Below are 26,791 nucleotides of genomic sequence, written 5' to 3' on the forward strand. Positions count from 1 at the left end.
CTCCTCTGCAACATGCCCCGCCCTCCCCCTCTCCTCTGCACTCTGCAACATGCCCCGCCCTCCCCCTCTCCTCTGCAACGTGCCCCGCCCTCCCCCTCCCCTCTGCAATGTGCCCCGCCCTCCCCCTCTCCTCTGCAACGTGCCCCGCCCTCCCCCTCTGTGTCGTGCATCTCTGATTGCATCTGAAGAAAAACGATGAATACAGATGTTTTTTTTTATCAAGTCCCCCACTATTTGCACTGCGCCACTTATGGTGCTAATCACAGCTGATCTGTGAGAGAAATGTGCTGTGGCAGCTGTCTGTAAGCGTGTATCTACTGCCATCGCTGTCCAACTGCTGAGGCTGTAACACTGTCTGCAAGGTCTCCAAAGCTGTTAATCAACTCCTCTCTAATGTGTTGTTCACACCTCCTTCCCTCTCCCTCGCCGGGTACATCTCCAACGTAGACAGGGTGCTTGGCCCGGCCATCGCTGTCGCTAATTTGTTGTGGCAATATTAATTAATGGTCGGCCTGTCACAGCTGTTTATATTGAGACAGATTAGAAGTGGGAGAGATTAGACAAAGAAAACAATCTGCGAAAAAGGCTTGGTGGGCGGCTGACAGGGGTCACCTTCACGTGTCTGAAATCATATTCAATTTTGCTGCTGCGGAGGTGGAAATGACTGCGCTTGACGAGTCCGTAGCCATGCAGCGCTATCTGCACCGCTTAGCATTTAGAGACGGCTAAATCAAATGATATCGAGCCCGCGATGAAGTAGGAGGAGGGAAACATGCAGTGCCATTTGATCTCGGCGTCAGCGGACGTGAAAAGTGCCGGCAGCACTTTTGATTGTAAATACCAAAAATAAAGAGATATGCCCACTTCTTAATCCACAATTTGTCCCTTGTGCTTTTTTGTACTTTCTCTCCGCCTCCCCCCTCATCCGCCATTAACCCTCATTTTCCGTCGGCTCATTTTCACTCAAATGGCGCTTAATCTGAGGTGGCAGAGTGTGGTATCCTGACCTGACCAGTGACCTCAGCGCTGTCCCTCCATCCAGCCCGCTCACTGCCTCCGGGGCGCCGCACTCCAGTCTCAAGCTCGGTTCACTTGGCAACACTGTGGAGCGTTGTCACGGCGAGGAGAGATTAAGTGGCCAATCAAGGCCTGAACAGCGGGGTAATCATTCCACTTGGTAATATGGGTGTCAGGATTACTCCGGCACTTTCTCACTCCGCGGCAAAGGTTTTCCCCACAGCTGAGTGCTGCGGGCTTTTTATTTAACAACAGCTTTCACTGACTCAAGTGTTTTATGGAGGAAAGTACAGTTTAGAGGCACAGGTCAAACTGGGGGGTCGGCACCCCCCAGGTGGGCTAGAGGTAATTTGGGAATGTTGCAAGATAAGGGGGGGTTGTATTTCTACAAATCATTTTGCTTGTGAAATACTGAATAGTTTTCCGCCTCTAGACCACATCTGATAATCAAATGAGAATGGGAGAATCATTCTTTTGGGTGAACTGCACCATATGCAGCCGGTGGTGAGTGTGGCGAGTTGGCATGGCTTCATTTTAAGGGGGTCACTAGCCAAACAGGTTGAGAACCACTGACCTAGAGGAGGGAGAAGTGGGCTTGTGGACAGAAGGTCACTGCTTCGCATCCCTGGACCAGCAGGGAAAATGTACATGGGGAAAGTGAATGAGTAGAGGTCTCCCTTTCCTCAACAACTACTGTAGATGCGCCTAGAACAGTGGGGTTCTCAGTAGGGATGCACCGATCGATCGGCACGTGACTGGAAATGGCCGATTTTCACGTGATCGGCCTCGATCGGTGATCTGTTCCGGTCACTCTAAATAGCCGATTCTGTGAGCCGATTTTCACATGACGTGCGCGCACCCCAAAGCACCGAGACAGGCACCCAGCCACCACACCACACACGCCAGCATACCTTCCTCGTTGTGGATTTTTTTCACCGTCAGTTAAGTAGACAAAGCTCGCAGTTTGTCACACATGCAAATCGAAAATAAGCCGTGGAGACAGAGGTGCGGCCGTGTCCCGCTCGGCTGGAGTCCAGTCAGAGCGGCTCGCTTCACCTCACTGGCCCCCCTCTCTCTGCTCTCTCTCCCCGGGAAGCGGTGCTCCAGCAACCCGCCACCGCGCACAGCCGGCTTGGCGAGTGTGTCCAGTATAACCATTCCCCGACCTGCTTTTCCATTCCACATCAGCGCTGCTGCCTCAGCCTGTCAAGTCATGTTGTAACGTGACGTGGATACAGGAGAGACTATTTGTTTCGTATTGCAAATAGAACGACATGAGAACGACGGACATAATAATAAAAATGCATCGGACTCACAAGTGTGCAACGTTTTCTGTGCGTGACGATATTTTTTCGGATGGCAGATAAAAATACGCATACCAAACTTCGGACTGTGTGTAAACTCCGCCTGATATTCAGACTGAAGATCGTTACTGTAACTCATAAACTAATTTCCCCTCTACTCAAGAGGACTGGTCTGGAGCCAGTCTATAAACTCCTTGTCCATGGATCATTTTGATGTTCTGTTGCACCTGTTTTCTTTTGGAAAAGTAAATGCATGATAGCTGTGGGATATAGCCTATTGGATTTAATTTAATTTTTGTATTCATTTTATTTGCACAAAAAAGCTCTGTCCAGTAGCCTAACCTGGAACACTTTTATTTTGAGATGTGTTTGAGTGAGAAGGTCCTACTTCATGCAAATGATAAGAATTGTTTATTTGTTTATTTGGATCCCCATTAGATGTAAGAATTGTTCTATGAATCTTAATTTTTAAACAAAGTTACAAAAACGTTTGTGTAAGCTGTCAATTGTTGTTTTTAGAAAAAAAAATCGGAATCGGCAAAAATCGGTATCGGCAAGTCAGACTATTCAAAAATCGGAAATCGGAATCGGCCAAGAAAATGGCAATCGGTGCATCCCTAGTTCTCAGACTTTTTCACATCAAGGACCACTAAACTGACACAGATTAGACCACGGACCCTTATTTGATAAGATTCTCCCCCAGGGTCCCCCATCTGATAAGATCTTTGCTTTTAGATGTTTTTTTTACAGAAAGTGTATGAAACCCATGACCGAAATAGTCGTATGTTGTCATTGTATTACTTATGGTGGAATTATAGTGAAAATGACTGTAATTCATCTCCTTTTTGCTGGGGACCCCCTGGAACCCCCTCAAGGACCCCTAGGGGTCCCCGGGCCCCACTTCGAGAACCACTGCCCTAGAAGACTGTGGTGGTACTGGGAATGAATGGTAGAGATGATGTGCTACTGGAGGAGAGTACGCACACTCATTGGATTTCCCTGGATAAATAAAGGTTCAACAAAGGAATGAAGAAAAGAAATCCTTGCTGGAAAGATAAACAACCCTTTAATGCCAAGCAGTCGGCTCCTTAGGCCGCCGCCTCATTTCTGGTGTGATTGTTAAAATAAATCCCCATGCACACGAGTGTGGGAGGGATGGAGGAAAGACAAGGCACATGCTGTATTACAATACAGTGTGTGTGTGTGTGTGTGTGTGTGTGTGTGTGTGTGTGTGTGTGTGTGTGTGTGTGTGTGTGTGTGTGTGTGTGTGTGTGTGTGTGTGAGTGTGTGTGTGTGTGTGAGTGTGTGTGTGTGTGTGTGTGTGTGTGTGTGTGTGTGTGAGTGTGTGTGTGTGTGTGTGTGTGTGTGTGTGTGTGTGTGTGTGTGTGTGTGAGAGTGCATGTATGGATGTAAGACAATTGAGTATGCTTGCTGCATTATTCCTTATTACGTACAGTATGTGAAGCCGGGGAGGAGTGAGAAGAATACAGCGCCATATATTCAGAGCAAGCGACAACCTCTGGAGCTGTAAAGTGTAAAGTAAACTGCAGTTCCTCAAATGACCACTTGCGGCTGGCTGCAAAAGCTAGTCCATCCCCATAGACCCCGATGTTAAAATGCTCAACTTTAGAGCAGAAATAAACATGTTTACAGCCTGGCTCAAAAAACGGTTTTGGTGTACCTATAACCCTATAGCTAATTTCCCCCATTCACGACAACTGTACAGCAGGTGAACTTTTATATAACTCGCCCAATTATACAGTCGATGGCTGTAAAAAACAAGTCAATTAGAAGTCAATGGGAAAATTACCCTACTTCTCACTTGATTTATTACCTAAACACTTTCCTAATGAATTTATGGTTTCAATCGCTAGTTTCAAGTCTTCTTCAATACAGCATCATGTTCATTTAGTGAATTATGGCCCCATTTAGAGTCAAATAAATGATAAAAGAGACTATACATCAGATCTGCAATTAGGCTCCGCCCCCTTTTAGGGCGAAAACACAAGCCTTTCCCCGTTGACTTCAATGTAAAATAGCACTACCCCAGAAAATTATAGAAAAATAACAGAATCAATCTCGTTTATTAATGACCCCCAAAACACCATGACATGACAATATATTACAACTCGCCTGGCCATAGAATGGGCAAGATACATCGGAAATATGACTTTGACCTATCTAAAATCATGTGACTCATGTCACATATTTACATTACAGCTCCGGCTGGTCGTCATTGCGACCGCACACCTGCCCTCCGCCCTCCGCCCATAGCCCAAGTAGGCTATAACGTTACAATTAAATCCATACACGGAACTTTTAAACTGGTTAGGAAATCCTGTTGCCTCTATATGACCTACATGGGCAATGAGACCATCGGCCAGGAGAATGGATATCAATTTGTTGTTATTTAGCCTACATGCATACTCTACGGGCAGAAGGGAAGCCACCACCCTGGCTTGCGCTGCGCGGAGGACGGGGTTACGCTACGGGGAGAAGGGAAGCCACCACCCCGGCCGCCACTCACCAGGCAAGACCGCGGCTTCACTAAACCCCCGCCTCCGGCCTAGCGGAGCCGACGTTACACACAACTACAAGGGGTTCCCGAGCAGCCGACTTTTTCTCTCTCAAAACAATTGAAAACCGTCATGTTAAGGCTGAGGAAGGAGATCGATTTTATTTCACCAGAGCCGAAGGCAGCAACACAAAAGACTGATGGAAATAACAGAAGAGAATTAGCAACAGGCGGACACCGGAAGTAGGTCAGAGACCGGTCATGAGTTACATGATTTTAGATGGGTCAAAGTAATATTTCCGATGTATCTTGCCCATTCTATGGCCAGACGTCAGACGAGTTGTAATATATTGTCATGTCATGGTGTTTTGGGGTAATTAATAAACAAGATATGTTCTGTTATTTTTCTATATATTGTGGCGCCTACAAAATGACGTATTGCCGATCTGACGTATGCTTTGGAGCATGATTAACAGGTCGCCTGTTCAGTGATGAAGAAAGATGGTGACGTTCCAAAAGGCCAAACTCGAGGCTTCAAAATGTGAGTCGGGTGATGTCATGGTGGCTGTGTCCATATGTTATACAGTCTATTAGTGATGCGCGGGTCACCCAGAACCCGACGGGTCCCACGAGCTGGCCCGCCCCGCAGGCGGTCTGGGTTGGCAAAATATGAAAATATGGCGGGTGCGGGCGGGGCAGGCTCAGAACGTGACAAAGCAACATTATTAAATAATTGAGTTAGAGCAGTGAAACACGCAGAGTAACCCTTTATTAAGACGTGAACTCTCTCACACGTACACACAATCAGCGAGTCTGAAGCCGTCTGCAGTGCACCTGCTGCACTAGTAAAGAAACGCTTCACATGAGGTAGCCTAGGTGCTCTCAAAACAAATGTTTTGGAAGGATTATTCACTGTAATTATTATTTGAAGTGTCCATAAAACGAATGCCACCGCAGATTTTCTGTGTGGCCTCGACTGTGATCTATTTGTCAACTTTACTGCAACGTGAGTAGGCTACGTGACCAATTGAGAGCACATGAGGTAATTAAAAGAAATGGGGAAGAATAAGAAGTGTTTTCTGTAGCCTACCTCTACCTGCTAACTCCATTTGAAGACCTTGGATTAATTGAGGAAAGACCGATAATAGCTGAGTTTGTAACGCCGACGAAGCAGAAACAACTCAACGACATGAAAGCAGCGACCCTATGCCTCTCACCCTATGTTGGAAATTTGCCAGTGGTTTCCCCTGCCAGTCTGGATCAAAGGTAAATCAATCAGTCAAGAGGTTGCATATCAAAGTTCTCTGCCATCATAAAGGAATGATTAAAATGCCCTGACGCCTCCTTTGCTAGGAGGAATTATATTGTGTAAATGACTAAATATGCAGGAGTCTCTACAGGCAAGGTATGACTAGTATTTCCTAGTGCAGTGCATCTTGGACAATAAGGGGTTCTATGAAGTTTCTCAGAATGACATCAGTGATCAGGGCCGCGGGAAGTAGGGGTGCTGCAGCACCCCCTAGATTTTTTTTTTTTTTTTTTTTTTTTACAAATGTAATTAAAAATATTTTGCAGTGCACTATGTTCCTTTCTTGTTTAACACGTTCACTGCCAATGACGAGTTGATACGTCAAAAAAAATCCAACGGTTGACTGCCAATGACGAGTTGATACGTCAAAAAATATATATATATATATATAAAAATATAAATATGGGAGCCACCGAACGTGTACAACCCATTCCACCGACCCACTAAGTGGCGACAGTGCTCTCCAGACTAGAAAAAGCAGAGCCAAAACTGCAGGGGAACGCGCGATGAAACCATTCTCATACTGTAAAATGGATTGGCGAAAACGCTTTCGTTTTCGCGCTGGTTGCTGGCGGTGGGGGATTGCAAATTTGCATAATAGATTATGGGTGCAACACACTTTGAAACACGCAGCATAAATAAGACCAGAATCGCAAAAGCTTCATCAAAGCTCTCAACCGAAACCCCAAGAAACGAGCGAGCCCATCCAGACTTGCCCAGCGGCCGCCAGCAGACAGGAGCAGCAGCAGCAGCAGCAGAAACTCGCTTGTGACATGCCCGCTGCAGCCAAGAAGAACACACACGGAGGGAGGAGTTTGAAGGAGAGGGGGGTTTCCTGCTGTTATGGAGGAAATTACTGTTCAAAACTATTGTTTAGATGTCTGACGTCTTACTGATGCCAAAAATGAATGGTTAAAGTGACTGTTCTATCGAATTTCACAAAAAGCTATTTATCTCAGCTTAAATTTTCAGACGCTGAAACCATGCTGTATTCAAGTGCTAATGCCTACATAACTACCGTACTAACTCTACAAACTAACTCTTTTAGACAGAGAAAGCACACATTCTATTAGTTCTTTTGAGATATTTTGTGTTCACAAAATCTTAGCAGAAAAGAATCCTCGGGTCTTGAAAGATGAGCCAGAATCCTCAAAAAAAACCTTTGGCAGAAGCTACCTACAGTAAAAAAAAAAAACGGCTGGCAGTGAATGTGTTAAGAATGTTTCAGGAAATGAAAATGTAGCCTATTTAAATAGAATTATCAACAATAACAATCAAGGAAGTTACATGCTTGTAGGCTAGAGAAGAAGAAGAAGCGCGCATGCACGCACATGTTGTGTTGAACCAACCAACAACCAATACGAATTGTTTAATCTGGCAATAAAGAAATGTGAACTTGACATGTTATTTTAATAGCCTACTCAAAAATGCACCTCCCACTATACAGCAAAGAGACGAGTCAATGTTTCTTGATATATGCAATTCAGATCAGAATAATTAGTCTAGTCATTAAGTTTGCTGATAATATTTCTATCATGTTAAGTCTGTGTCATGTTAACTGGTGTATTCAGAGCAAATAGGGAGATATAGAGCATTATCATCATGCTATATATCTCCCTCTTTGCTCTGAATGAGTAAGAAAAGGAGAAAATACTGAATAATTACATCACAACAGTATCCTAATGTTAATTTAAAATGAGATATTCCTCTAAATATGGCAAAAAAAAGTAAAAAAAAAACGTCCAAACTTTTTTTCGGCAGGGCCCTTGCGGGCCCCACCATGAGTCCATTCCTCCCAGCACCCCCTGCTTAAAATGACTTCCAGCGGCCCTGTCAGTGATCTAGAAGTAATATTGGCATTCAGATGACCATTGGGAAAGACTGGTGTGTTGGTCATGGTCACTTGACCTAGATTAGGCATTTGACTCATATGGAGCCCTGGTAGAGGCTTCTACACTGCATTTTACATTGCATGCCACCAAGTCAGATTTGGCCGGAAATCTGCTGGATTGCTTTATGGCAGAAAACAGGAAGAGGGCAATGTTCTTCCAGCGCCAATGGAGCTAAGACTTTTTTGTTTGCAACATCCCCTTTACGGCAGAAAGCAACACAGTTTATGGGAAATTAATTCCCCTTAACACTTTCAGTGCCACGGCCCTTGGGCAAAAGGTTGCTTGCTGTGCCACATAGGCCGCAATGCATTTTAAAACAGTCATATAATTTTTTTAATAATTACTATGTAAACACTGAACACGCACAAATAACGATGAGACTCTCTTCTATCACCTGCAAAAAAAAGTTTATTGATCCCATTTTCCGTTCTTTAGTTATGAGCCGGAGAAGATAGCTTGATTGAAGCAAAAACATCCCTTTTTTTCTACGAGCTGAGATAATGAGCCTTTTGTGAAATTAAACATTTCAAGCACATCACTGACTCTGAAGCTAATTTTCTGATGTCTGGGTCTGTCTGGGTGAAGTGTATGCTGCTCTGCTGCTCTCCGTGCTCCCCCCCCCCCCCCCCCTCAACTGCACACGCCTCCTGGGTGTGTCTTATGTGTCTGGTGGCTCTCAGTCTCTGCTGAGTTTGCTGCGCACACACAGTGAATGGTGCGCGACATTCAGCTTTTTGGTTCCGCGTGTGTTTGTCACGGGCTGGCATGCTTCCAGTTCGGAATAATAAGGCTGATTATGTGAATGTGCTGTTTGCAGCGTACATGGAGGTGCTCAGTTGTGACAGCGGATGCTGCTGCTGGGGGCACAGCTGGCGTTGTGCTCGTTTATGGAGGCACGTCGATGCATACGGACGGATGCGATGCGATTTCCTCATTTTCCCCAGTGACTATTTCTGTGTGTTTGGCTCCTTTTTCTCTGATCAGGAGAGTGCTGTCGCCACCTAATGGGTTTGTAAAATAGGTTATCGACCTCCAATAGCTACAATATTGTTAGAGGCGACGTAAGAAGCTTAGATCGACACCCCCCCGTCAAAAAAACAATTTGGAGGTACTGACGCCATTTGGCGTCGCTGGCACTGTACGGTAAATTTCTAATGACGCCATATGGCGTCGCTGGCACTGAATGTGTTAATTTTGAGAAGCACTAACAATACTTCTGGGCCGGCATAAGATAGAGGCAACCAATCGTTTCGAACAATGGTCACATTTGTTTATGGTAATTACTGTATACCAAGGTAAAATATATTGATGTTTAGATGCTACATACTGAACCTTTGCCAAGCAGTTTTCTCATGGAATGTCAGTGCATGGAGTCCTTGCTCCCGGCTATAATGTAAGTAGTGTGTGCAAGGCGGTGGGGTTCTTCACACACGGTGAAAGCAAGGTGTGCTTGGTAGGGGATCAACATAGCTTTGGCCTGCGACAGGTAGAGCCTGAGGGAATTCCTAGGAAAGAGAAGTGACCTAGCTGGCACACGGCACGCAGCTTTGGCACAGCCCCACAATGTTAGCATTACCCTCAGGCTACAGCTGGCAACCGCCCACCCCCGGCCGTGCCTCATATCTCCACAGTCTAGTCAAACTGCCCTTGCAATCAGTGCCTGGCATGCGGATCCGCGCACATGTAAACGTGCATTTATGCCCATGTTACTAGAGCTGGAGGGCAGTTTAGACATGTTAGACAGCATACACACAAAACCAGGGTGTATGGTCATTGGTCACACATGTTAATTCGCACACGCATGCATATGTGTGCTTTTGTCCTTTGCCACACACAAAAAAAAGCCTCTTCCGTCTGGCAGACAGCACGGCTGACTTTCAAGAAATTCCACAAGCGAGTGCTTTCTGGAACTAAATGGCTGCAGCAAATCCTCTTCAAATCCTTTTAGACACCGTGGCAGCAGGGAGAAAAAGAAAAATCTCCCAGGCAAACATGTGCAGGTTTGTTGGGTTGATGTCGTGCTCTGGGGAAGGACACTCTTGCCAGTTTATTGCTTCGAGGTAGGAAAAGAATGTTAATACGGCACATGGCCTACAGTACGACACATGGCCTACAGTACGACACATGGCCTACAGTACGACACATAGCCTACAGTACAACACATAGCCTACAGTACAACACATAGCCTACAGTACGACACATGGCCTACAGTACGACACATAGCCTACAGTACAAGACATAGCCTACAGTACAACACATAGCCTACAGTACAACACATAGCCTACAGTACGACACATGGCCTACAGTACGACACATGGCCTACAGTACGACACATAGTCTACAGTACGACACATAGCCTACAGTACGACACATAGCCTACAGTACGACACATAGCCTACAGTACGACACATAGCCTACAGTACGACACATAGCCTACAGTACGACACATAGCCTACAGTACGACTGTCATGCCCTCAACCTCTGCCTCCTAGTCTCTCTCGCCCCCTCCTTTCTGTTGTGATTACAGGATTGGAGCCAGGTGTGTGGAGCTGATCTCCAGCTATCGCAGCTGCCAAGCATCACCAATCAGCAGGCTTCATATACCCAGCCCAGACGTCAAGACACTGTCAGATTATCTTCTCACCTGCATGGAGAGGAACGTCTGCTGCCCTAAATCTGACTACCTGCGCCAATCCTCCCCTGTCTGTCTGCCTGCTCGCCATCCTGCCTGGACTTCAGCCTACCTGCTCTCTGCTCACCTGGACTTCAGCCTACCTGCTCTCTGCCCGCCTGGACTTCAGCCTGCTTGCTCTCTGCCAGCCCGGACTTCTGGATGCCTGCTCGTTCACCTACCTGGACCCTAGCCTACCATCCTGCAACCTGGGTATCTCGTCCATCCGGACTCAACCAATAACATTTAAATAAACAAACTGTGTTACAACTTGATATTCTGTCTCTGTCTGTCTCTGCCCTTGAGTCCAACAAACAAAACCCTAACAACGACACATGGCCTACAGTACGACACATGGCCTACAGTACGACACATGGCCTACAGTACGACACATAGCCTACAGTACGGGGAGGGGAGGAGTGCGGCTGCAGCGTTGTGCTGTGTGTGTCGACATAAGCCTTCAAGGGAAGACTTGAAGGCCTTGGATATGTACGGTTTAATTTCTACATTCATACACAACATTTGATATAAGGACTACTAGTGTAAAGTTCCACTTGCAGTTGCTAAATTGTATGCAGATGACCTGGATTGCATGGATACAATGTCCCTGCCTTATACAAATGTGCAGGTTTAACTTAAGCGACTTTGAGTACCTAGAAAAGCGCTATATAAGTTGAATGTATTATTATTATTATTAGCTTCTAAACAACTGAATAAATCAGTGTGACTATCAACACAGGGCAGATTTACTTTAGATGAAATTCTGCAGGCGAAATGAAGTTTTAAATGGCTGTCGAGTCAACGAGTGCCAGCCAATCCAGCCACTGTGTCTTCAGGCTCTCTCCAATTTCCTGAAGTTCCTCAAAAACTACTTTCCTCACTCTGATTGCTATTTACATATTTGGGTAAATGAGCACGGGATTGGGCTTGGTGGGTTGTTTGTCGATTTGCTCTTTGCTTTTCTATCTCCTTTGGGCAACAGATTGAATTAATGTTTGTAGACACTGAGATGCCACACATGAGGAAACAAGAGCTTGTGCAAAATTACAAAACTCTCGCAAATTACAGCTCTACAAACACATAAGACTGGGGGGAGTAAAAAGTCATTTTAGGAGTGATGCCGATTTCTCTTGTGTCAGAGGCAAAAGGACAATAATTAGCTTAATTCACATGCTTTTCTGTTTGAATAGATCAGCAAACAGATATTGTTTACTCATACCCAGGCCTTGCAAAGCCCATGCTTACACATTTGAACTATGCATTTGCACTATACTGTATGCGCTACTTTTTCTCACCAGAAGTAAACTCCAACTTGCTTGTATCCATTATCAGCACAGCCACCATCCCTCCTTTCATCCCCTGCTCTTCTTAGCCTCTATCTCCCTTCCTCCGTAATTACTTGTTGGAAGGTTGTTTGGCTTTCCGCTGCACGCCTGCTGTTTTGGTCATTACAGGCCCCTGTAGGAAGTGAAGTGGCTGCCAAAGAAGCTAAGCTGAGGACAGGCGCTGGGGATGTGTCTGTACTCACCTGGGGTAAATGAGGGCAACTCTTCCTGCTGGCTTTGAGGCCTGTCCTCCCCTCAGGCGCCGTCCTGATGTTGAAGAGGGCCTGAAGCGCACACTGGGCCGCCTGGGTCTTGGCCAGCTTCTTGCTGCGACCACAGCCCTCGAATATCCGGCCGTCCACGCGGACCGTCATCACGAAGCTGCGGAGCCGCCGGCCCTCGGCCCGCTCCGACAGGCAGACGTAGCGCAGGCCCGGCCGGAGCTCGTTGAGCAACGACACGGGGCTCCTAGAGGCCTCAGGCTCCGGAACCACCCCGCCCAGCCTCTGCTGAGCTTGCACCATCAGGTCCAAGGTGTGGCGGAGCAGCCGGCCGTGTCGCAGCAGCTCGCTGGATAGCAGCTGGCTCTCGGCCGCCGAGGTGCAGAGGGAGAGGCCGTCGGAGCACGACGACGACGACTCAAACTCCTTGAAGAGCGTGTCGGGGAAGTCGGCCTGGTCTGAGGTGAAGTCGGCCGAGGGGTTGGAGAGGTTCCCCATGGCCAGGTGGGCCTGCGGAGCGTTGGGGAACTGGACGAAGGACTTGAGGGCCAGCTCGGCGGCCCTCATCTTAGCCTTCTTCTTGGTGGGCCCTGTGCCCTCGAAGGTCAGCCCGTTGACCTCCACGGCGATGCAGAAGACGGGAGCGTGCACCGGGCCCGTCTGGGACACCATGCGGTACTGGAGGCCTGGCCGCAGCTCGTTGAGCTGCACCAAGGCGTTCTTCGGTGCCTCCGACCAGGACAGCTTCTTGTAGATCAGGCGGAGTTGGCACAGGTGCCCATTGTTGTCTTCCTCCAGCGGCCGTTTCCTCTTCAGACCGGAAGTCCCGCCTCTCGCTGAGTCTGAGCAAAAAAGTGATTGGCGTTCACCTGATCCAATGGAGCGATCCTCTAAGTTACCGATGTTCCGGTTTTCTTTGACCTCTGCACTGCTGGTGCCTGCGATAAAAAACAGTCAAAACAGGAGCGTTGTAATTCAGAGAGATGAAAACTACTCATAACACCAAGAACCAGAAAATGCACTCGCTATTTTGTTATCCTGCGCAGAGTATCCAGGAAAATCTCCCAAGGCAGCTTGAGCCACTTGATACACAATGAAATGGTAATGAACAAATCTCCAATCATCTCCCTGAGCCAAGCCCACTTCATATAATAGGCTCCATCACATTTAAGTGTTTTAAAATATAAATATAAATCCTCTAAAAACGGGGACGTTATCTGCTAAATCATTCCATAATCTGCCTCCAAATTGGTTCTGAATCTGTGGCCAATGCAAGGCATCAATCCCATTTGTAATGGTGTGTGTGTGTGTGGGGGGGTGTGTGTGTGTGTGTGTGTGTGTGTGTGTGTGTGTGGGGGGGGGGGGGTGTGTGTGTGTGTGTGTGGGGGGGGGGGGGGGGTGCGTTGAGTAGCAGACATTCCGAGAAAGGATGAAAGAAACGTCTCTAGCCTGCTTTATTTCACACTTCTCTCTCGCGCGCAAAAGTCTGAACAGTTGTGACACACTCTTCAAACCTGGTTGCGGGGGAAGTGGTGACATATTGCATTTCTGATGGGAAATTAACTAAAATAGGCCGTTCAGATCTGGTCACAAGAGTGTTAATGGAGAAATGGGACACTGGGATCAAGTGCTGACATCCACTGGCGGGGCACAAGTGGAGTGGAGTTTAACTAGATGATACGGCGTGCAGTCATGTTTCAGCCAGGGCAGCATGTACATGCATAATGACTTATTTATCACAAGACATTCTAAATGAATGTCTGACAGCTGGCTTTCATAATATTATAGGGAGTTTAATAAGCACTATGGCACAATCGGACACCGGCGAGTCATCAAATAGCGCATTTCCTGCATAATTAATAACGTGGGTGACAGAGACATCACTTTCATATTAGACCTGCCATTGAGGGAGTTATGCTGACAAGAGAGAAAGCAAAGCGGCGGTGTTCTTACTTAAAGTGTCCTCGTCCTCCGTGCTGCTGGTCCCCGGGCTCATGTACTTGAAGGGAGCGATCAATGCTGACAGCATACTGACTTTCTCTGGAGGAGAGACAAGAGACACGCACACGTCAACAAGAGGGCAGCCGGTGATGATATTTTGATAGTTTTATCGATTGAAGCGCCGGATCGGCATTGGGGGCGCGGCGACACATTGGTGAGCGGGCGTATGCACACAAACCTGCACGAACTGTAGCCTACTCTCTCTCTCTCTCTCTCTCTCTCTCTCGTTTTCTCTGTCTCCATCTCCCACGCATGGACCAGACAGCATACATGCTCATACAAGGATGCACCCACACACACTCAGAGACACACACACACACACACACAGTGAAAGACTTCTTCACTTTAACCGGCTAACTTGTAGACGTCTCCCCCGGTGCCTGCTGCTGTCCAGGTGTGCGTGTTGTTTACAGTGTGAAGGCCTATTAGGGCCATTGCTCGGTCTGGCGCTCGCCATGCAGCACTGAACAGAATTGACAGACCAGTCTGGCTCCCTAATTACACCCCCTCTCTCTTCCCAACATCGGCTAATGATCAATAGTTAGAAAGAGAGAGGTGGGGAAGGGGGAGGGGAAGGGAGGTGGAGAGGGGTAAACGGAGGAAAGGGAGGTGGAGAGGGGTAAACGGAGGAAAGGGAGGTGGAGAGGGGTAAACAGAGGAAAGGGAGGTGGAGAGGGGTAAACGGAGGAAAGGGAGGTGGAGAGGGGTAAACGGAGGAAAGGGAGGTGGAGAGGGGTAAACGGAGGAAAGGGAGGTGGAGAGGGGTAAACGGAGGAAAGGGAGGTGGAGAGGGGTAAACGGAGGAAAGGGAGGTGGAGAGGGGTAAACGGAGGGAAAGGATGAGGTGTTGTCGCAAAAGGAAGACCAAGCGCCAACCTTCGGTTCTGAAAAATTTAACCAACGTGAAAGTACCAAAAACTGCAGTTCCCCAAATGGCCACTTGAGGCTGGCTCCAAAAGGGAGTCATTCCTATAGCCCCCCCCCTGCGAAAATGTCCAACTTTACAGCAAAAATAAACATGATTACAGCCTGGTATAAAAGAACGGTTTTGGTCTCTATAGCTAATTTCATCACTCAACTGTACGGGAGGGGGGGATTTTTATATAACTCCCTCGTTTCTACAGTTTATGGCTGCAAAGTAAGTCAGATTGTATAGAAGTGAATGGGAAAATGACCCAACTTCTCACTTGATTTATGACCTCAGTAAACACTTTCCTAATGCGTTTATGGTCTCAGTCGCTAGTTTCAAGTCTTCTTCAATACAGCATCATGTTCATTTTGTAAATTATGGTCTGATTTAGAGTAAAATAGACAATAAAGCAGACTATGTTGTAGGGTGTGATTGACAGGACGCTTGTCCAGTGATCGGGGCAGCTTGCCAATCACAGACCAGTAGCAGACAGCGCTGCAGCTCTTCTCCTCCAGAGCCATGTAGATAGAAGAGTCCCGACATCTCCATTCACTCCAATGGAGCAGTTTTTTACTCTCAAGAGTTCCAGGAAGTAAGGGCCTGGATTAAGCAGCACTGTCGAGTTGCAGCAAAATAGACAGTTTGTGTTGTACTCTGAAAGGGTTTTTCCCCCCTTGAATCAAATTGTACATTATCAGCTTTATTTTAGCATGCAAAAGTAGCGCGAGACCCATTCCTGGCTGCTCATTGGCTAATAAGTCTCACATTTTGGTCCTCCGCTGACGCCACTCTCTCTCTAGAGGACACTATTCTCCTCTGGCTTACCCCCCAAGATAGCGAAACTTGAGGCTGCAAATCGGGAGTCCAGAAACCAATGTGTGAAGTCACGGTGGCTACATCCATAATTGTATATGGTCTATGAGGAAGACAGGGGGGAGGGGCCAGAGGATGAGGAGGGTGAACCGGAGCAGAGCAATCTAGTAAGAGAGTGGCGTCAGCGCAGCGGAGGTCCAAAATGCGTGACTCAGTAGCCAATGAATATAGCCAGGAAGGAGGCTCGCGCTACTTTTGAATGCTAAAATAAAGCAGATAATGTACAATTTGATTCTTTAAACGTCCGACCCTTTCAAAGTACATCACAAACGGTCCATTTTGCTGCAACTCGACAGCGCTGCTTAATCCAGAACCTTACTTCCGGGGACTCTTGAGGGTAAAAAACTGGTCCATTGGAGTGAACGGCGATGTCGCGACTCTTCTATATACATGGCTCTGAACCGGAGGTCACCGACATGCCGCAGCCCAGCAGCAGCAGCAGCAATTACCGGTACAAGCAAACTGAATTCTGCATGAACGGGGGCGGCCACATTACAGCGCAATGAAGACATTTTGATAAGAGCTGGTCTCCATGGCGCTCTCTCTCACTCCTCACAGCTCGATAGCACTAGAGGGGCTCAATGAGTCACTCCGACACACATGGACACACTGTAAACAGCCAGGCTGGAGCCGCGCGTCGTGTGCCGTCCTCACGGGCCAACATCACAATACAAGCATTTGCTTTCTGACCTAATTACGGACTAAAGACCGGCACAAGCAGCAATCTGCCCCTAAACGACTCCCTCGGCCAACAGGGTCATTATGCAGACGAGTTTCAAATCAGTCTGTATTGTTTTTGAGCCCCTACAGGCCAATTTACAGTAAAAAGAACGGCTGTCTGCTGTGTCTACAGCAATGGCAAAATTAGGGGTGTTTAAGGGGCCATTGGCCATCAATACAAACCTACAGTAGATGCTGTACATCAGACACCACTCACATTCGCAGGCAAAATATAGCCAGTTCCTTTTGACCGTGAATGACAAACGTCCACATCAAGCATGAAATTAACAGAACACAGCCAGGATGGCAATTAACACACGGGAGCCTAAGCTTCCACACTGCGGCCTGAAATGCCTGTAATGTATATTTGATCATCCTGTTGTGCCTCGGGTCTAAACCACCCACTCAACAGCTTCTGCCAAGTCTGAGGGCCCACTGGGCGATGAGATACCCAGATCCATGCCAACGGATTTGCACAGTATGTACAATATGTCATCAGCTTCAAAAACATAAAGCAACTAAGCAGATTTAGTCTCCCCAGAGAGGTTGATGCTGTTAACATTGAAATCTGTATGTTTAGAATAAAAAGGGAGAAGTGAGCAGCTTGATCATTTATATTATGCACGCGTTGCTGTGCAGATCCCCTGGAAGAGAAGTCTTCACTAGTTTTCTTATGTAGGTGAATACAGAGATGAGTAGAGTGTATTTCATAAGAAAAGCCAGAGAAATTCTACTCATTCAACCACCCAGGTGATGGCTCCAAAAAATGGCATTGCACTCTTTTTCCATCTGGTTGCCAAATATAACGATTTGTCAGTTGGATTGTGATCTCAAGTAACTAAAAACATTTAGTTGTCCCTAATTCTAATAATCAGCCTTTGAACCATATTGACGATAATCCAGTTTACAAGTCAAATAAATACAGTAGGCTACACAATGAGCACATTCTGTCCTCTTCTTGTTGTCTTGGACAATCAGAGCTGCAGAAAGGATGAATGGACCCTTTTCATCTGTATCATTATTATTTAGAGGACTCAGCGCACAGTCTGAACAGTGCTCTTCTGTATAGAGCTCTTCAGGTCTATATCATTCCGAAGCAACACTCAAATACTATTCTTCTCGCTGTCAATGGACCACAGTTCATTTCAAATGAGTCTCTCTTGAGTAGTAGTAATGATGTTTTCAATCACTCACAGGATGAATTGACTGCACAGTGGTAAGAAAGAAGTGTGGTTATCTTTGAAATGCCACCTCCGATTGCTCCTTGGCAGTCTGGTTTGTGAAGCACAGGTACACACTGGTCCTTTTCATGCCTGAGCTGTGCACAAACAGTTTTTGTCAGGTTTACAGTATGCAGCATGATAGGTTTTCTCAACGATACGGTATTTCAGACTCGTAATTTGTGACACGGCCGCTGGAGCACAGACCAGCGCTTCCCCTCCTGTCTGTGGCAGGGTAGCTGTCCGAGGTGCTGAACAGGCCAAAGCACCAGCGCGCAGAGGCCGGTCCGTCGCTGTCCAAGGTACCAGGCATTCTTCCCGCTACAGTACACGCAAACTAGTCTGACTCCCCTCACCTGGTCAAACCTAGTCTGACTCACATTATGAGTCAGACTACTGTAGGTTTATGAGTCACAGGAAGTGTAAATACAATCGGAACTTCCGATTGTATTTACACTTCCAGTTAGTCTCTCAAGCCAGAAGGTCTCTTCTAAGGTAAGGTGAATAGGAGAGCGGTGATAATTTCCATTGTGATTCCCTGCACCTGTTTGGCAGCCTATATAACTATTTGTGCTTTCAGACCTCACTGCTGATCTTGACTTACCTGCACGCCACTCAAGCTTCCTGATCTCTTCACATTGTGGACTCTTGCCTCTGTGTGAGGTTTCCTGAGTTGAGCAACTTTAAAGAGACTGTTCCTTTAGTTTATCTTGTCGGCCGTCCGACCCAGTTTAGCTCTAGTTTTCCTGCCTTGTTTTGGCAGTTGTTTCTTGTTTGTTTTGTGCCTTTGAAAAGTCAGTGAAGAGACTAAACTTCCTCCTGTGTCTGTCGTCTGCATCTGGGTCCAAAACCACAGTGTTACATTTTGAAATAGTAGGGCACATTAACAAGGTGCTCCACAATTCTGTAGCACAACTATACTGCTGCTTGCTGTAGTGGTGTACTGTTATAGTGCAAAGCCCTGAGAGAAGACATTGCCATTGCTAAATTCTAAACTTATATTTACAAACTTAGCTAAAATACTTCTCATTTTGACTGGCATCTACTAGCTAAAAACATGATATTGCAATTTATATCTGCTGTTGCCTGATCTACCGTTATAAGTTACAGTACCTGATTCGTCATAGATGTTGTTTCTTAGTTACAAGTAAAAGAAAATACTCTGATAAGGTTGATATATGTTGGTGGTATGGTTGATGTATGTTGACACAGGAGACTGTCTTCCCTTTAGCCTTGGCCCTGTTGGTCCTATAGACCAAAGAAGAGTCAGTTAACCTGAGAAGGATTTGGGGATTTCTAGCTAACCACACTAATATTAAACATGTCTTGAATTCTGTTGAGACGGCCATGTTGTAGCTACATAAAGAAATGCAGTCAGCTTTTCACAGTTGTTGTTGCTGAAGAGCGAGTTTAGTGTGAAAGTGTTTAGTGTGAAAGTCCTAACGTCTCGTCACCATACTGCCCACTCATCGGACCTACATTTCTTCTCAGTGGGTGGTGGCGGTGGTGAAGAGGTTTCTCCAATCAAATGTTGTTTCTTAAGTTTAGATTTGTTGCCTGCTGTCTTTGTGCCAAGAAGATTTCCTGCCAACAATTCCAACCAACACTAGAATGTATGGACCAAATAGGAGGAAATCTACCGCATCTCAATTAGTGGGGATCCCTGTTGCAGCCTGACTTTGTGCATATTTATTCATATAAAGATCTTGCCTAGTGCAGCTTGAAGTTGGCAAATGTACATCGCCAGCCACCCCCGACTTGGATGTTGTTACCTTACGTGCCCTTCACGGTGCCTCCCCTCCAACCCTGCTCATTCACCAGCAGGCCCAATGAATGAAACAATGCCAGCCAATAGTCTCAGTTCACTAAGTCCATCCCCCCACTGCACCATGACACAGAGAGGAGACAACACTCATTTGTTTCCACCACACAAAGGCGGAGAGGCAGAAGAGAGCCAGGTGAGATAGGGAGAGCCTTGGCAGATGGCCATATCCCTCCTGATAGTGACACTGTTGGCGGTGGTGGCCATTCACAATGAGCTGGATAAGACCCCCCGCCTCTCTCTCTCTCTCTCTCTCTCTCTCTCTCTCTCTCTCTCTCTCTCTCTCTCTCTCTCTCTCCCCCTCTCTCTCTCTCTCTCTCTCTCTCTCTCTCTCCTTGCACTTGCTATGTCAGTTCTGAGGAGAGGGTAATGAGCCCAATCACATTTCCCCGTGTCTCAGCATAACGAATGGGTCAGATGAGCGACGGGAGACACTATTGAAACAGGCGCTGGGGGAAATCATTGACACTCTCTCTCGCCACTTCTCTCCCCTCTCCTACCACCTGCCTACCTCTCTCTCTCTCCACTTCTCTCCCCTCTCCTACCACCTGCCTACCTCTCTCTCTCTCCACTTCTCTCCCCTCTCCTACCACCTGCCTACCTCTCTCTCTCTCCACTTCTCTGCCCTCTCCTACCACCTGCCTACCTCTCTCTCTCTCCACTTCTCTCCCCTCTCCTACCACCTGCCTACCTCTCTCTCTCTCCACTTCTCTCCCCTCTCCTACCACCTGCCTACCTCTCTCTCTCTCCACTTCTCTCCCCTCTCCTACCACCTGCCTACCTCTCTCTCTCTCCACTTCTCTCCCCTCTCCTACCACCTGCCTACCTCTCTCTCTCTCCACTTCTCTCCCCTCTCCTACCACCTGCCTACCTCTCTCTCTCTCCACTTCTCTCCCCTCTCCTACCACCTGCCTACCTCTCTCTCTCCCCTCTCCTACCACCTGCCTACCTCTCTCTCTCTCCACTTCTCTCCCCTCTCCTACCACCTGCCTACCTCTCTCTCTCTCCACTTCTCTCCCCTCTCCTACCACCTGCCTACCTCTCTCTCTCCCCTCTCCTACCACCTGCCTACCTCTCTCTCTCTCCACTTCTCTCCCCTCTCCTACCACCTGCCTACCTCTCTCTCTCTCCACTTCTCTCCCCTCTCCTACCACCTGCCTACCTCTCTCTCTCTCCACTTCTCTCCCCTCTCCTACCACCTGCCTACCTCTCTCTCTCTCCACTTCTCTCCCCTCTCCTACCACCTGCCTACCTCTCTCTCTCTCCACTTCTCTCCCCTCTCCTACCACCTGCCTACCTCTCTCTCTCCACTTCTCTCCCCTCTCCTACCACCTGCCTACCTCTCTCTCTCTCCACTTCTCTCCCCTCTCCTACCACCTGCCTACCTCTCTCTCTCTCCACTTCTCTCCCCTCTCCTACCACCTGCCTACCTCTCTCTCTCTCCACTTCTCTCCCCTCTCCTACCACCTGCCTACCTCTCTCTCTCTCCACTTCTCTCCCCTCTCCTACCACCTGCCTACCTCTCTCTCTCTCCACTTCTCTCCCCTCTCCTACCACCTGCCTACCTCTCTCTCTCTCCACTTCTCTCCCCTCTCCTACCACCTGCCTACCTCTCTCTCTCCCCTCTCCTACCACCTGCCTACCTCTCTCTCTCTCCACTTCTCTCCCCTCTCCTACCACCTGCCTACCTCTCTCTCTCTCCACTTCTCTCCCCTCTCCTACCACCTGCCTACCTCTCTCTCTCTCCACTTCTCTCCCCTCTCCTACCACCTGCCTACCTCTCTCTCTCTCCACTTCTCTCCCCTCTCCTACCACCTGCCTACCTCTCTCTCTCTCCACTTCTCTCCCCTCTCCTACCACCTGCCTACCTCTCTCTCTCTCCACTTCTCTCCCCTCTCCTACCACCTGCCTACCTCTCTCTCTCTCCACTTCTCTCCCCTCTCCTACCACCTGCCTACCTCTCTCTCTCTCCACTTCTCTCCCCTCTCCTACCACCTGCCTACCTCTCTCTCTCTCTCCACTTCTCTCCCCTCTCCTACCACCTGCCTACCTCTCTCTCTCTCTCCACTTCTCTCCCCTCTCCTACCACCTGCCTACCTCTCTCTCTCTCTCCACTTCTCTCCCCTCTCCTACCACCTGCCTACCTCTCTCTCTCTCTCCACTTCTCTCCCCTCTCCTACCACCTGCCTACCTCTCTCTCTCTCCACTTCTCTCCCCTCTCCTACCACCTGCCTACCTCTCTCTCTCTCTCCACTTCTCTCCCCTCTCCTACCACCTGCCTACCTCTCTCTCTCTCTCCACTTCTCTCCCCTCTCCTACCACCTGCCTACCTCTCTCTCTCCACTTCTCTCCCCTCTCCTACCACCTGCCTACCTCTCTCTCTCCACTTCTCTCCCCTCTCTTACCACCTGCCTACCTCTCTCTCTCTCTCCACTTCTCTCCCCTCTCCTACCACCTGCCTACCTCTCTCTCTCCCCTCTCCTACCACCTGCCTACCTCTCTCTCTCTCTCCACTTCTCTCCCCTCTCTTACCACCTGCCTACCTCTCTCTCTCTCTCCACTTCTCTCCCCTCTCCTACCACCTGCCTACCTCTCTCTCTCTCCACTTCTCTCCCCTCTCCTACCACCTGCCTACCTCTCTCTCTCTCCACTTCTCTCCCCTCTCCTACCACCTGCCTACCTCTCTCTCTCTCCACTTCTCTTCCCTCTCCTACCATCTGCCTACCTCTCTCTCTCTCTCCACTTCTCTCCCCTCTCCTACCACCTACCTACCTCTCTCTCTCTCCACTTCTCTCCCCTCTCCTACCACCTACCTACCTCTCTCTCTCCACTTCTCTCCCCTCTCCTACCACCTACCTACCTCTCTCTCTCTCCACCTCTCTCCCCTCTCCTACCACCTGCCTACCTCTCTCTCTCTCCACCTCTCTCCCCTCTCCTACCACCCGCCTACCTCTCTCCCTCTCGCCATCTTCCTGCGCGCCTCCACTTGAACGCCGCTGAGCCGCTACATGAGAGGCGGCATTGTTTCTCCGCCTCACTTAAAATCTGATTTCTGTCACATCTCTCAACTGATCTGTAAGCAGAAGGGCGACATAAAGATAGGTGCCGTGTTAAGTGTCATGCGTGTGTGTATGTGTGCATTTGTGAACACATAAATCCAGGGCTTACATAAAAATCCCATGGCTCACCGTAACTTTTATCGTCATGATTCATGACTGTGTTTAGCTGCAGTATGGTAGTAGAGTGTAGGGCTGCTGTTTAGCTGCAGTATGGTAGTAGAGTGTAGGCCTGCTGTTTAGCTGTAGTATGGTAGTAGAGTGTAGGGCTGCTGTTTAGCTGCAGGATGGTAGTAGAGTGTAGGGCTGCTGTTTAGCTGCAGTATGGTAGTAGAGTGTAGGCCTGCTGTTTAACTGCAGTATGGTAGTAGAGTGTAGAGCTGCTGTTTAGCTGCAGGATGGTAGTAGAGTGTAGGCTGCTGTTTAGCTGCAGTATGGTAGTAGAGTGTAGGCTGCTGTTTAGCTGCAGTATGGTAGTAGAGTGTAGGCCTGCTGTTTAGCTGTAGTATGGTAGTAGAGTGTAGGGCTGCTGTTTAGCTGCAGGATGGTAGTAGAGTGTAGGCCTGCTGTTTAGCTGCAGTATGGTAGTAGAGTGTAGGCTGCTGTTTAGCTGCAGTATGGTAGTAGAGTGTAGGGCTGCTGTTTAGCTGCAGTATGGTAGTAGAGTGTAGGCCTGCTGTTCAGCTGCAGTATGGTAGTAGAGTGTAGGCTGCTGTTTAGCTGCAGTATGGTAGTAGAGTGTAGGGCTGCTGTTTAGCTGCAGTATGGTAGTAGAGTGTAGGCCTGCTGTTTAGCTGTAGTATGGTAGTAGAGTGTAGGGCTGCTGTTTAGCTGTAGTATGGTAGTAGAGTGTAGGCCTGCTGTTTAGCTGTAGTATGGTAGTAGAGTGTAGGCTGCTGTTTAGCTGCAGTATGGTAGTAGAGTGTAGGGCTGCTGTTTAGCTGCAGTATGGTAGTAGAGTGTAGGCTGCTGTTTAGCTGCAGTATGGTAGTAGAGTGTAGGCTGCTGTTTAGCTGCAGTATGGTAGTAGAGTGTAGGGCTGCTGTTTAGCTGCAGTATGGTAGTAGAGTGTAGGGCTGCTGTTTAGCTGTAGTATGGTAGTAGAGTGTAGGCTGCTGTTTAGCTGCAGTATGGTAGTAGAGTGTAGGCTGCTGTTTAACTGCAGTATGGTAGTAGAGTGTAGGCTGCTGTTTAACTGCAGTATGGTAGTAGAGTGTAGGCTGCTGTTTAGCTGCAGTATGGTAGTAGAGTGTAGGGCTGCTGTTTAGCTGCAGTATGGTAGTAGAGTGTAGGCCTGCTGTTTAGCTGCAGTATGGTAGTAGAGTGTAGGGCTGCTGTTTAGCTGCAGTATGGTAGTAGAGTGTAGGCCTGCTGTTTAGCTGCAGTATGGTAGTAGAGTGTAGAGCTGCTGTTTAGCTGTAGTATGGTAGTAGAGTGTAGGGCTGCTGTTTAGCTGCAGTATGGTAGTAGAGTGTAGGGCTGCTGTTTAGCTGCAGTATGGTAGTAGAGTGTAGGCCTGCTGTTTAGCTGCAGTATGGTAGTAGAGTGTAGGCCTGCTGTTTAGCTGCAGTATGGTAGTAGAGTGTAGGGCTGCTGTTTAGCTGCAGTATGGTAGTAGAGTGTAGGCCTGCTGTTTAGCTGCAGTATGGTAGTAGAGTGTAGGCTGCTGTTTAGCTGCAGGATGGTAGTAGAGTGTAGGCCTGCTGTTTAGCTGCAGTATGGTAGTAGAGTGTAGGCTGCTGTTTAACTGCAGTATGGTAGTAGAGTGTAGGCTGCTGTTTAACTGCAGTATGGTAGTAGAGTGTAGGCTGCTGTTTAGCTGCAGTATGGTAGTAGAGTGTAGGCTGCTGTTTAACTGCAGTATGGTAGTAGAGTGTAGGCTGCTGTTTAACTGCAGTATGGTAGTAGAGTGTAGGCTGCTGTTTAGCTGCAGTATGGTAGTAGAGTGTAGGCTGCTGTTTAACTGCAGTATGGTAGTAGAGTGTAGGCTGCTGTTTAACTGCAGTATGGTAGTAGAGTGTAGGGCTGCTGTTTAGCTGCAGTATGGTAGTAGAGTGTAGGCCTGCTGTTTAGCTGTAGTATGGTAGTAGAGTGTAGGCTGCTGTTTAGCTGCAGTATGGTAGTAGAGTGTAGGCTGCTGTTTAACTGCAGTATGGTAGTAGAGTGTAGGCTGCTGTTTAACTGCAGTATGGTAGTAGAGTGTAGGGCTGCTGTTTAGCTGCAGTATGGTAGTAGAGTGTAGGCCTGCTGTTTAGCTGTAGTATGGTAGTAGAGTGTAGGCCTGCTGTTTAACTGCAGTATGGTAGTAGAGTGTAGGCCTGCTGTTTAGCTGCAGTATGGTAGTAGAGTGTAGGCCTGCTGTTTAGCTGCAGTATGGTAGTAGAGTGTAGGCCTGCTGTTTAGCTGCAGTATGGTAGTAGAGTGTAGGGCTGCTGTTTAGCTGCAGTATGGTAGTAGAGTGTAGGCCTGCTGTTTAGCTGCAGTATGGTAGTAGAGTGTAGGCCTGCTGTTTAGCTGTAGTATGGTAGTAGAGTGTAGGCCTGCTGTTTAGCTGCAGTATGGTAGTAGAGTGTAGGGCTGCTGTTTAGCTGCAGTATGGTAGTATAGTGTAGGCCTGCTGTTTAGCTGCAGTATGGTAGTAGAGTGTAGGGCCGCAAATGCATCTAGGCTTCGCTCCTCCATCTGTGTTTCACTGTAGATCTGCTTGTTTGAGTTTTAGCAGAATGTGTGCCAACCTTTATCACAGTGCCAAGTGGCATCATCAAACAGGTATGCCATGGGCTCACCTCTAGCAATACAACTTTTAGACCGCCTTTACATGGTGCAACTTGAATGCAACTTCGATTCTGTGCAACTAATGCCGAGTTCAGTGTGAACTGGCCAAAGACGCGATCCGGGGGCTCGCCGATGCGTCAGCAGCAGCGTCACAGACGCCCGACAGATATTAAACAGACTAAATATCTGGTCAAGAGAGCCATCATCAACATTACAACATCTACAGCCAATGACGGTGTATCGTGAAAGCGTGTTTGGAAATAAAGCCGGGCAGCAAGTGATCAGACCTGTGTGTCGAACCCGGAGGTGACACTGTCCTGCCTATCCAAACTTATTTTCTTTTTCTTCCTTGTTTTTCCACTGCAAATCGGCGCACTTCTCGTGCGTGTTTTTGAGACAAAACGTAGCTTGGAGTCCAGACAGACTCGGTGGAGATTCTCCTGGTGAAATATCTTGTAATGTGTGACCCCCGTCACCACTCAGTCATGTAGTGTGCAAAACCACAACAACTTCAAGACTCCCCATTACAAGACAGCAAGTTGTGTAGTCTGAACAGAACAGCGATCTGCCGACTTGTGACAGTCGTGCAGTGTGTCCAATCTATTACTGTAGCTGTGTTGCAGTTCTGCAGAGGAAGCAGGCTGGATGACTGGGAGGGAGCGAAAGAGGTAGGGTGGAGATAGTGAGTATCAGACTGATGGATATTTAGCACCTGATTAGCAGCAGTGAGGACAGAGTAGCCAGCCCATCTGCTTTACATTTACTCGCCTGGCCATGGATGCCAAGGGCAGAAATGCTCCGCTATAGACATGTGGACATGTGTGTCTCTCATGTACACACACACACACACACACACACACACACACACACACACACACACACACACACACACACACACACACACACACACACACACACACACACACACACACTCTGATCCATTTGGCATAACACATGACTGAATTAGCCAGATAATCTACAGTAAGCAGTTTTAGGCTGGATGGTTCTGGGGAAATGTGGGGGAATTCAGCCACTGGTTCTCCTTGAATCATTGTAGTTGGATGATGCAGCCGTTTACTGCCCGTCTCATTGTATGATGATCAAAAGTGACTGGAATTTTGTAGATTAATAGATGGATTTCAGCCATCTGGGTAAAAGAT

General features: G+C 47.9%; 1 protein-coding gene across 1 annotated transcript in view; it reads right to left on the reverse strand.

Moving 5' to 3' along the window:
* The window catches only part of adarb2 (adenosine deaminase RNA specific B2 (inactive)), a gene marked incomplete at both ends in the record, with an annotated part of 311,120 nt that overhangs the window by 92,917 nt on the left and 191,412 nt on the right, over positions 1–26,791 (reverse strand). Inside the window, 2 exons of the mRNA XM_083632113.1 lie at positions 12,237–13,192; positions 14,208–14,294. Coding sequence (XP_083488239.1) covers positions 12,237–13,192; positions 14,208–14,294 — 1,043 coding nt within the window. The remainder of the gene's footprint in view (positions 1–12,236; positions 13,193–14,207; positions 14,295–26,791) is intronic.

Source organism: Poromitra crassiceps (assembly GCF_964638095.1).
Source record: "Poromitra crassiceps genome assembly, chromosome: 2".
NCBI classification, from domain to species: domain Eukaryota; kingdom Metazoa; phylum Chordata; class Actinopteri; order Beryciformes; family Melamphaidae; genus Poromitra; species Poromitra crassiceps.